This window comes from Bombus vancouverensis, chromosome 12 (assembly GCF_051014615.1).
Source record: "Bombus vancouverensis nearcticus chromosome 12, iyBomVanc1_principal, whole genome shotgun sequence".
Taxonomy (NCBI): domain Eukaryota; kingdom Metazoa; phylum Arthropoda; class Insecta; order Hymenoptera; family Apidae; genus Bombus; species Bombus vancouverensis.
The window spans coordinates 9,017,379-9,030,056 of NC_134922.1; the positions used below are offsets into that span (position 1 = coordinate 9,017,379).

Sequence of the window (12,678 nt, forward strand, 5' to 3'; positions counted from 1 at the left end):
AGAAATACTACTGTGAATTTCTTCGAATTGCAGAATTACTTCAAATTACACGAACCATCTACGACAACATTACGACAATGACAATGACCTCGCCGATACCGATACGAAGAATTTTTTGGAAACGTTCCAATCAATAACAACTGTCCAAAGAAATCTTCAGTAAACTCTAGCACCCACGATCCCTACCACCTTGCACGCAACGAGTCAGCAACCCAGCTCGAAGATGATGAGATGGACGAGTAAGGGTTGTCGAGAATCGCATGAATCACGGGCTAAAACAGCCCCACTAACAACACTAGTGGTATGAGTAGCAGGAGGAAGAGGAAGCAACGAGGACGAATAGCGAATGCAATGCGCGAGGACATCGGTCAGGATCTGGCCTGTCGATAGTTGGAGCTTTGCCTCGGATTCTGCCGCCTCCAGCTCGGGGCCCGAGCACGTCATAAAACACAGGTAACTCCGGTATTTATGTCCGTCGTTTTTACGGGCGTCGCTGGCCACCGGCTCGCAGAGGCAGCCGAATCGCACACACGCGCGCTCGTCTCGCCGCCGCCTCGTGACTCTCTCCTAGGCAACAAGAGAGAGCTTCGCGCTAATCCCTGTCGGGAACGAAAGGGGTGGCCGAGTGATATACGCCTCTGCGCCGCTATGATAATATCCCCCCTGTCTCCACCTGCGAGCGACCGGGACCACCCTTTTGTTTCGCGACTACCATCCCGGGTGCTCGACGAGACTTTTCTCCGCTAGAACTCCCACGTTTTCTGACACTCTAAGATTCGTTTGAGAAGACCTGCAGATTCGAGAATAATCGTGAACCCGCTAAAAGATACGCGAAACTTTGCAAACTATGACGGTGAGATGGAAGAATGTTTGAGAAATATTATGACAGATTTATTTGAGATGCGATCATCGATTTGTCGGTTGGCTTTGATAGTTTTGTTCAATTTTTCCATCGTGCCTGATTAGTAGACTGCGGATATTTGTGCATCCATGGGGAATATAAAAGTGTAAAAGTATGCAGAATGCACGTATTATGCGAACATATGCGTAATATGTAAAATAATATGGTCGTTATAATATTTTGTGGGTAGAAGAAATTTCTATACAGACTCCAATTTTTTAGTTAAGTTCATGGAAATATGAAATTGCATAAACGTTCGCGGTATACTGATTATTTAATGACGCGTGTCTTCTATGCTAATTTTTAACTGTGGAAGGGATTTCGGGCCCTTTTGAAAGCTCTGGAAATTATGGTGAAAAGATAGAACTCTATCTGAGGTACATTTGTCGATTGTTAAATGGTTTCGAGAACATTGTTACATAGATATTATATGTATACAGGGGTATTATCAACTCCTCTATTTTTTAGGTTGATGATAGTTACTCTGGGATATTAATAGTACACAAAAGTTCACTCTGGCATTCGTTAACATCTCACTTAGGTGCTTCTCTACAAATTTAGTTAGCTTAGAACGATTACGATCGATATTTAAGAGGAACTACATTGTTTTTCATACTTCAATTGACGTGTCGTTTTATTCTCTATAAAGAAGTGCTTGAGTCTAATAAATGTAAGGATTCTTTTTTTAGAAGAATCTATTTCCACCAATTTTACATAATATTAAAGAATCTGAAAGATATCCTGTATATCGTAGTCATTTATAGCTATCACCAATTATATAAAATTATTACACTTTTTCATACTGCTAATGTTTCCAACTTTCTCCTATCCATCACCACATGTGTGACGTTTTGGAATTACTGTAATTTAGATTCAATTTCAAGCTGCGAAGTATATAACACGCACTTGAGAGATAAGGTTACTCTATAAAGAATCTTTCATATTTTTTAAATTTCAATATCTACATCATCTAGCGTGAAGCTTGAACATTCACAGGCATCTATAGTATCAGGGAATACTAAAATATTAATGGTACTATTCGTTAGGTGTTTCCTGGAGAAACGATTCTTTCTCTATCGATTAAAAGGACTGATTCGAATTTTTGCGAACAATGTTCGGTGGCTCGCCTTGACTAAAATCATTCCTCATCCGCAGTCGCAGTATTAAATTGGCATGGCGAAGCCCGCGAGCGAGCACGGAACAAATATTTACCCCAAAATGGTCAGTGAGCGCGGGCCACGTGCAAAATAACGGAGGCGAAAAAACGGGGAAAAATGTACACGGAATCCGTATATGAAGCGGCCGCTGCGACTCGTCTCTTCGCGGTATTATGCGCGATACACGACGTGACTCGCCTGCAAACATCATAAATTTTCCATTTATTTAGCAAATCTGTTTACCCGACTCCGTAGATGATAACGATTGTTATCGGTGTGTTATCGGTGATCGGTGATCGGTGATCGCATATTTTCCAGCAGACCGCCTGAAAAACGCGTGACCATCGACCGTTTTGTTAAAGTACGACGAACATATCACGGTCACAGGTGGAAATTATTCTGTGGAACAGGAAATTCGAAAATTTTCATTCGTTATACGAGAACGATTATTCGATGAAACCTTGCTTCGTTGTTTCAGATTGAGGTGGAAGTAACGTCTGGTGTTTTTTTACAAATTTTTCATTTCTCTTGCTTTCCCTTTTTTCGTATTTTGTTATCGATTTCCTTTTGAAGATGTAAAAAGCACGATAATATTTGCTTTATCCGGCATCGTGTTCAGTTTTAAAAACACGATAGTGGGAATGCCAGAGGCTCGAGTCTATAACTACATTAGCTACTCGATAAAACAGACTACGGTCCATCTGTTCCTCAATTTTTCCAAATGAATTATTCAAGCCAGATTCTTCAAATCTGACAATTTCAAAATTGCAAAGTTTCGTGAAAAATGGAGATACGAACCTGAAGATTTTCTAAGATCCAGTACGATAATATTTTTCTACTTTATTGAAATAGGGACAACGAATTACATTAATAGTAATCTCACAGAAAACCGTTAGAAAAAATTAAATTCGCAGAAGACATCTCTATGACAAAAAGATTTTCCTGAAATTTCATAAAACTGTAGGATCTAAATTGAACAAGAAATAATGATGAAAAAAATGTTGAACGTACTCCTGAAGCTGCCTTACACAATTACAACGTCGGGGAAAAGAATTCAATAACAGGAATTATTTTAAAAAATTGCAAATAATACATTGCGTTAATGCGATCCTAGTTTCAATAAGTTATCGACTTCATTCTTCAATAAGAGGCCAAAGAATATTTATTCTAACCGCCAAAAAATCAGAAAAAAAGATTCACGTATAACTAACATCTTGGACCTGAAGGGAGGAAAATTTGCCTATGTATCGCAGCGTGCACGAAGAGGAACTACGTTAGAAGGGAATATTTCCGGCAGATTGGAATATCGGAGTTTCCCGGACACGCGGAAAACAATCTTGCATGATCCGTCACCCTCATAGAGGTTCTAGAAGCAAATCGTTGCGTTCGGCTGGTAGTTAGGGGCTGCCCGTAATACAGTAATGAGGGCTTACTGCCATGGAAACCAAAGCCGCTTACAGCCAACCACTCTACTCCCAACCACCCCCTGCCACCCCTTTGTCTCTCTCCCGCTCTATCACTCTGACCCGTCCTATTCTCTGATTTCCTATATATCCGCGATATCCTTCTCATCCGACGAGTTTCGCGAAAAAATTGTGAAAACCGTTCATGGACGTCCATTGTTTCTCCACGTTGCGTTGGTTCGTTCATTTTTTTCCCCACGTATCAGAAAAGAAGATCGAGGGAAAAGCAGTAAGAGGTCTCATCTTTCCCGGATGCTGGTTGTCTTCTGAGAAAAGTGAAATTTAGTTCTGCATGCTGGTCGGCTCTGTTGATACAGCTTGTCTTTAATCTGAATTTATCTCGTACCTTTGAGTGTTTCGGCCGTGTCTTGTACACGATATGAACAAGATTTGATGGTAATTGCGTAGTTGGAAAGTAAATTGCAAGAGAAGGAAGAATTTATTATCCGGCTTTAGGTATTCCTCGTTTTAAACTCACCATGTCGGAGGCAATTATCAAAAATTCAGAAAGTTACATAGGTAATAGATAGTAGGGAAAAAATGTTGAATTAATAAAAGGTTATATACATCGAATGGATAAATAGACAGATATATAAGAAGAAAGAAGACTTAAAATTTAATAGAAGACTAATAAAAGAGGCGAAGATATCCTTAAAATACATATATTCCAGACATAAAAGAATATGAACATCGATTTTGATCATTTTAGTGGGCATTCAAATTGTTCAATTTCTTCGAATAAACCGCCTTCAACTTTTATTCGTTCGTACTAAAAACTCATTCCTGAAATAGTCAAAATATCTGTCTTGCTAGTTAACTTCATACTTTCCTTTGTTAATTTCTGTAGTAACAAGAAGATAAAGGAAACGAACTTCTGTACCTCTTGTCACGCCGCAAATAGCAAATTTTTGCAAAAACTGCCTCTATAACGTTTCGTCGTACCTGTAACATCTCGCCACCCTAAGCATCAAACGAGAAACGACTTGATCGTACAAAGTGGCATCAGCCCTCGATCTTTGATTTCCCGAAGGAAGGTGGAAATATTTGGAAATTTACTTGCTCTGCTGGCCGATATCGTCGTCGACGATTCGGGACAGGGGTGATCCATAAAAACGGCTGGCATTTAAACCACCGTTTAAGGACGATCGTCGATGTGTGCGTGTCACGGTGAACGGAAGAGAGTCGATATCGCGCAGACCCCGCAATTTCCTTTCCCAATTTGCCATAAACAAGTCGCCTCCCCTCGTTAACCTACGCTCGTGACTGCTCTCTTGAAAGTTGCTCTCGCGACGGTAAGAAAGAGGATCAGGAAAGAAGAAGACGAGGAAAAGGGACGTCGTAGCGAGTCGGTCGAATTAAAGGAATTAAAGGACGCCTCGTTACTCGTATCTCTCGATTCTCGCCACCCTCTTGGCCGGAAAAAACGGGCCAGGTCCGAAGGGAGAACGACGAAACGCAGGGTGAGCAACTTGCTCGTTCTCCTTTCTTAGCTCGATCCTTGGTCGCGAGAGAGCGTTTGCATTAAGAGACCGTAATGGCAGTGATTATTAGGCTGCATTATTCAACTCCGACCTATGGGCCTCTGATTATTTTTTTCTTTCCCTTCTTATATTTTTTCTCCTACAACCGCCCACCCCCCATCCCGCCTTCTCCACGTTTGTCGAAGGAACGACTGAATTATTGAGTCGCGGGAGGCGAGAATTAAAAAATCTCCGGCGACGACCGGCCGAGATATCGAGAGTCACGGAGACGACGACACTGTTTGCCGGTTGAATTAAAAATGAGGATGAAACGGAGGGGCCAGCTGGCTCTCCTCGCCTCGCGTCCGAGGAAAAACGAGGCCATCAGTCGGCCCACCACCTTAATGTACCGACTACTGAATGATTTAAGACGCCGACCCCCCCTCGAGAAAGATTCGCCGAGCTGCATCGGCTACGGTTGATCGAATTTTTTCAATCGCTCTTCCTCGAGAGGCCCTCGCTTAATTGTCTGCCCGCCTGAAGAACGCTCAACGGAGGGATTCTTAAGGAAAGTTGGAAGAATTAAGAGCTAGATTTCTGAAAATTCTTTCTTTCCACGTCTGTTTCACGAGATCTTTAACTATATTTGTTCTGGGCTATATTTCTTCGACTATGTCCACTTTTTCTTTTTACCATTAGATAATATGACTCACTCGTGCCGATCAACCCCATAAATCAGAATGCATAAAAGAAATGAAAATTGATAGAACTATTTTTCTTCAATTGACTTTAAAATTTGCGATTATTCATGCTGTGCCTTTACGATAAAAAAATTCATGAAAGTGAGAATTCTTTTTTAACGTGTTGAATATCGATTATGTGTCTGGATACAGTGAAACTGATAACTATATGAAAGAGTTTATCGATTTGACTTCTACGTCGTTCATACATGAGATGCCCAATTTTTACGGGTTCCTACAATACTTCACTGAGCCGTAAAAAATATTCAAAGGTAACTTCCAAAGGAGGATTTAAATTGTATACGAATTCTTACCTTTACAATAGTGTACGATAATACAGATTTATCTACAAAGATAAGAAAATTTATCGAGAAAGAATATCAGAAAGTCGTAACAAAATTGAACATTTTACGCGTTATAATCTAATATATCTATAACATAACATATGTGAATTTATTAAGAAAGGGTAAGTCGAAGATGTAGAGAATTAAATTCCAATAATCATTTTGCGATACCTCTTCGCTTAAGTTATGACGTAAATTTGTTTTTCTTACATGGGGGAAGAAGTAGAGGAGTATAAAATATGGAAATATCTTACCTCTTCCGCTTCTACCGACGAACCTAAGATCGTTGAATTTCGCCACCTGGTTCTTCATAACCGCCGTGGAATTTCGCAATTCCGCGCAGCAATTTTCATCATTTCCGGCACGCACTGTCACCAGAGTCCCATCACCGACCTCGCCCAGAGCTACTACCTTGAACGCTACCGGAAGTGTCTTGTTTGACCGCCAATGTTGCGGTAGCACCGTACAGACCACGTGTGGCGAGCCTGTTGACAATAATCGCCGAATCATCAACAAATGAAATTCTAACACAAAATATAATCGTACATTAATTATTAAATTAATAAATTACTAAATTAAAAAGATCTAGGTTTTCACCGATCTACAGTACTAAAACCCAATGAAATAGAATGCCAAGATTTTTCGAACAAAAATTATATTCAATTTTATCTCTACGCAGAAATTCCCCAGTATGCTCCGAATCTTAAAAACTAACTATTAACCCTTCCGACGAGAAATTAAACAAGACGTAAAATTAAGAAAGCTAAACACCCACTGGACAACGAATTTGTAAACTTTCCTAAACGAAAATTAATCGATATTTTTTACCTGTTCGCACAAGTTCTCCAGGATGTTCAGCAAACAGGCCATCCAAAGTTCTCTCGGCGAGCAGATCCGCGGTGAGTGCATAATCCGGTATATTATTTCCACCAGTGGATCCTTGTGGAGGGACCTCGTTGGCCAGGTGCATTCTTCTCCTCGATGACGAGGTCCTGGTTCTCCTAATTCTCCCGCCACCGATCTGATGCGTCGAGTTCCCTTGATGGTCCTGATGACCGTTTCGAACCAATCTCGGATCCGGATAATCTAAGCCTAGAGGCCGATCCTCGGGGCGTGCATCTCGTAAAGGATTCGTCATGAGAACAGGCTCATTGGACTCTTTTCCGGAAAGATCCTCCTCGCCGACAAACCTCGATGAATTCGACTCAATTTTTTTCTACTCGATCGGCCAGCCTTTCCTTTATTAACTCCGATCCATCGCACGCTCTATCAAAAATTCGACAGTTTATCTTCTTTATTTTTATTTGTTATTGTCGAAAATGTATCCAACGACTAACGATATCCAATGATAATTAAGTTCCGTGGTAAAATTCAACTAATAAAGCAGCATCTCTTTTCTTCTTTATTTTGACACGTAGCCAAGCCTTTTATCTTTTCTATTTTTGTCTTCTATAATCAAAGTGTGCACGCAATGTATCCAGTGATAATTAAGTTCTTTATTAAGATTGAACTAATAGAGTAGATCGATGATGGTCATTATTTCGGTAGCAGCTGATTAAAGATAAATTTCCGGTTCCTTCGGTGGCACGCGCACAACTTGGTCGGCCCCGCGTGGCCCAGGATCCTTTGATCCTTATTTCATTATCCCGCGACAGGGCCGAGGCAAGAGCATCCGTTTGCAAATTCTTCCTCTCGTCTCGATTGCCAACTCGCGGGGAAAATTCGTTTTATTGAAATCGACGTCGTCCCTCGTTTCTTCGTTTCTTTGATCGAAATGCACCCCACTACGTGATTCGACGGAAGTGAAACCAACCTTGACTATCTCTTCTGCTACTCGCGTTCATAAATGAATAACAACGATTCACGATAATACACTCACTCTGAAATCTGGCTTCCAGTGTTCCGCGGTCGATCGAAATTACTCCACGTTCATGTCACATCAGCACTTCTGCCCGACCATCTAACAGGTGTTAACTCTGCACCCGGGATCCTCCGAGCCAAACCGCGGCACAAACCTCACGTTCGCACATTATTCTTCCGGAGAATTCTAACTCCCATACACCAGGTTTTATTTCAAACGACAAAAGATTCGGGGATCCACTTTCCGAAGACTTTACGAAAGATTCAGGCATCCATTATTATACATAGGAATCATCAAATCAGTCACTACACAACACGTTTCTTCGAACAATAATAGTCACGAATTTAAAATAAGTTCGAGATCTTTAGTCTCGCCAGATACATTCCATGTATTCGCCGACGATCATTTCCGCTGTCTCGATAATAATTCAATCCTTTTCTCAACAGCATGACACTTTCTTAACATTTTTCAAGACATAATGACGTGACAGGGGAGAACTATAAATTTCTTCGGTTCTGTTGCCTATCAGCGATGAGGCACAGGACCAGATTTCGAGAGACACCTCTTCGTGGCTGACGATTAATCAATTGTTTCTTCGGTAACGCTTCTTGGACGAGGGAGGTTGCAGTTGGCGCGACGATGGAAAATTGTAAATTCCACCGGTTTCGTTGGCTGTCAGCGATGAAGCACGGGACCAGAAGGCGAATGATACTTCTTCGTGGCTGGTACTTCGGCGGGTGGCAGCGGCAACTTCCACGGGGAAGTAGGATAGGGTGTTTAACTCGCGCGGTCTCGTTTCGGTTCGGCGGTGGAAGATGGCGGCTTCTGCGGTGGAGCCGCGCGGTGTGGTTGCGGTGTATTTTTGAGGCTGCCGCCCCCAGCCACCACCGAGACCACCCTGGCTAACCTACCCCTCCGTGCCTCTCTTCCACGCCGCCGCCACCACCGCCTGGCCGTACTAAGCGACTGGTGGGGGTTGGTTTTTCCAAGCGGTGGGGAAAAATCTCTCTCTCCTGCTGCACCCTCTTCCACGATCCTGATGCTATACTCCTGCTGATCGCGACTACCCGATGACAACACCCGTTGCTTCTCTTTTCCTCTCCTCTGTTTCACCGTTTGTCACGCGTTTCGTAGAACAGTGGAGAAATCCCTTTGGCCCCGAAAAATACCCTCCGATGAACACACAGAATTTCTTTCGCTTTCCAACGGCCTCTCCTCTCAGCGAAATTCGAATTTACTTGGTCATTATAGACGATGATTAGTCACGAGGTCATATTTAATCGCAGCTTCGTCTGTTTCCGCGTGTCTCGATTTATAGGATCCACACCATTGAATTCGCACTGAGAATAATTCCTGTCCTTGAGATCGTTAAAAGGATTCATCTTTGTGAAAACTGACGGCTCTTTAACTGCACATTACCATCTTCGACGTTCTAATCTTTTCATAATATCACCTGCTCGCGTTACAACTTTCCATAATGACACTTGCGTGTAACATCACTCCGTTGCTTATTTCAAAGTCGTCCATAGAGTTCGAGTTCTTTACTTAAGAGTGCCGTAGATCAGAGCGACAGCGAACGCTTATCCAAAACACCACACGATTGCCAAGCGCGGTTTCGAGGTCCCGAAATGAAGAAACGAAATAAAAAGAAACTCGTTCCCTGGTCTGTAATTACTGCGCGGGTCGGCCGGATCGTTTCCACGTTGCGGTCAGCCGGTACACCGATAACGAGGTTGCCTTTCGGCTTCCTTCTACGCCTCTCGTTCGATTGTCTTTTTTTCCGGCCGTTTCCTCGTCGAGTCTTTCCTGCTTCCGTCGTTCAACGACCTCCCCGCGCGAGACTGCAAAACGACACTGGGAAGAAAGGGAAAACAAAGACGGCAGAAAGGTCCCTCGTGTAGTTGCGTTTAGCACCGAGAAATACGGGGGTTGCGCGATGCTTGGGGGCTCTTCGAGGGAGCAAGGCGAGCAACGAAGACAGGACGGAAGGCTGTATCGAGGAGAAAGAGGGGAATACTTTGTCTTAATGTCCCCGTCATACGTGCACCGACGACCGTTGCAACGAATCTTTCCAGATTGCTAGGGTGGATCTTCGAGTGGTCGCAATTATCGTTATTGCGACGCGAGGATAAAATGACATAGAACTCGAGGAAATTTAAGAATTAATAACAAATTGGAAGAGGGCGAAGTTTACTCTTGGCGGTAGAATCTGTGTGCTTCGAGAATTGGAAATAAATCGACTAAGAAGATTTTGAGAAAGTGAATTTAGGGAAACTTAAGAATCGATGACGAATTGGAATGATGTGTAGTTTATTCTTCGAAGAAAAGAATTTTTGTATTTTTGGAGTAAGAAACAAATTAAGTGGAAAAGACAATTTCGTTTTTTTCTCTTGTTTAATTAAATTGGAAGTTTAAAGGAAATTTGAAAATCATGAAAAAACAGACTTGAGGAATCGAATACTAGCTGATAGTGTCATAGCATAATTCATAGCTGTTGAAGTAATTACTTCTAAGAAAAGTCTACGTTCTTTTCTTTTTTGTATACCCGTGACCTGGACACCGTCGTTAGGAAGAAAATAGAATTTAGTGAAGCAACAATTTAAAAAAGAGAGGCCCATATTATTGTGGCCTTGAATATGAATGTTGTTTTGGGTTACAAGGTCTATAAATAAAAGAGCTATGAGTAGATTTTTATTGCTGTTTCTTGTAACTTTTAGTTAGAGTTACACATCAAAGTTAATTTTTTGGTAATGTCCTTTGTTATAAATGTATCAACATGCTCCCTATCACTTCTATTGTAATGTAACAATGCTAAAGTGAGGATCTAGATCAGCATACACTATAGCTGTACTTATACTTACTTCAATATATATTTCTATTACAAATTCATCCACGCGTTCCTCTATCAGATAACCTGAACGAAAGCAAAAGGCAATTTGTATTTGGTTAACATAGAAAGACAATTTTGTTTTTTCAAAATTAATTCTCTAATTTGCAAGAAATTTAAGGGGCCTCGCATATAGATTCGAGGAATTAAATATCAATAGGTGAAAGATAATCTAGAAGAAAAGGAATCTCGTATCTTCTTTTAAAATAAGAAGTAAATTAAACGCAAAAAACAAACGGACACGAGTACACCATCTAAGTTGAAGGATGATCTTCCTTTTTTGAAATTACTTATTTCTTTAACAAAATGAGTTCGAGAAGTTGATTGTAGGTAGATAAGGGATGATTCGGAATAAAATGCAATTTGAATATCTTCTTAAATAAAAAAAGATACACGAATGCATCATCCAAGCCGAAAAACAATTTTCTTCTGCCAAAATTAATTACAAGTTTGAAAGGAACTTGAAGATCGTTAAAAAGGAGGTTGAAGAAATGAAATACCAGTAGATAGGGGATGATTCAAAGCAAAAGGCAATCTCACCACTGGAAATTAAACTACGGGCCACGAGAATGGCATCGTGTTTCTCTTTCGACCGACGACAGAAGACTATCGATCATGACGGATCTGTAGCAAGTTACGAGGATCCCTGAACGGGAGAGAGCACCCCATATAATCCTACACCCCTATGGGTAACAATGCAACGCCTCCGCGTCCCTAAATTGTCGAGTTCCCAAGATGCATTTCGTCATACATTTTGGCCCCCCGGGCGATACATCGCCTTTTTTGTGTTCCTACCCGACCCGTTATTTTCGACACCGTATACAGTGAACCGAAAGAAATGCAATAATTTCGCGATCGTCATTTGGTCGACTAATGAGGACGTTCGATCATTTATAAATATATTTCGTAATGATACGCGTATCGTGTAAAATTGAAAATTAATGATCACCGATCGAACGAACAAAAATACAAATTTGTGTGAAAATCAATTTGCGGAAAATATATTATCCTCCTATCCCTTGGAATTATTCAGTTTTCCTTTAAAATTTCCGAGGAAATGTTACTATCGAATAGACGCGTCGTGCGTTGTTCTAAAATAAAATTCTTTGCGCGTTCGACACGCGAGAAACGAAGGAAATATTTCGAAAGGAGAATCGTCGCGTCGAGGGAATTTCAAAGTTGCGTATGATCCTCGTGGAAAAACGTGAATCGAAGATATAAGAGCCGAGTACTGGCGGGATACGCGTGAAACAGGCGATGGATAGGATATTTAGCAGGTTTCGGATATTTCAATAAAATCGTGGCTCGCGCTGCCGTCAGTTTTTCACAAAAAACAGATATTTAATTATATTGTTCGGTTCGACGTGATTTCGTGTAATTAAATCCTGTCTCCATAAAATTACCAGCCGAAACAGCCAAGCGACAATATTTTTCAATTAAAAGAAAAATATATTCGATTACGTGACCGGTGTCCGGTGCGTTTCGACCGGCGTTTCGCACCTCCCTCGTTCTTCATTTTTATGATCCTCTCTCTCTTTTTTTTCCTCTATTTTTTTATTTGTCACGAGTCGCTCTCGGCCTTTTGACGGTAACGATATTCCATAACCCGCATCCGACACGGTCCACATAATCGGTATCGCGGCGGTGAATGCTGGACGATTATCGACGCACTTTTCCGTACAAATTAATTGGCCCAATTATCGACACCGAACAATTACCTACTGGCGACCAATTAGATCAACGCCGGTCGTTGTTCCCGCGCTGCCTGGCAAGAAATAATTGGTGCTCACGATTCCCCTCCCCGCCCCCACTTTTGCTCCCCGAAAAAATGAAAAAGTCGTTAACCAAAAACAAAAAAAAAAAAT

General features: G+C 41.5%; 1 protein-coding gene across 1 annotated transcript in view; it reads right to left on the minus strand.

Annotated features, from left to right (window-relative positions):
- The window catches only part of LOC117155267 (uncharacterized), a 30,628-nt gene extending 21,529 nt beyond the window's left edge, over positions 1-9,099 (minus strand). Inside the window, exons 1-2 of the mRNA XM_033331068.2 lie at positions 6,894-9,099; positions 6,320-6,550 (exon numbers count right to left, since the gene is read on the minus strand). Of these exons, the coding sequence (XP_033186959.1) occupies positions 6,320-6,550; positions 6,894-7,203 (541 nt within the window). The 5' untranslated portion in view covers positions 7,204-9,099. The remainder of the gene's footprint in view (positions 1-6,319; positions 6,551-6,893) is intronic.
- Between the last annotated feature and the right edge of the window lie 3,579 nt (positions 9,100-12,678).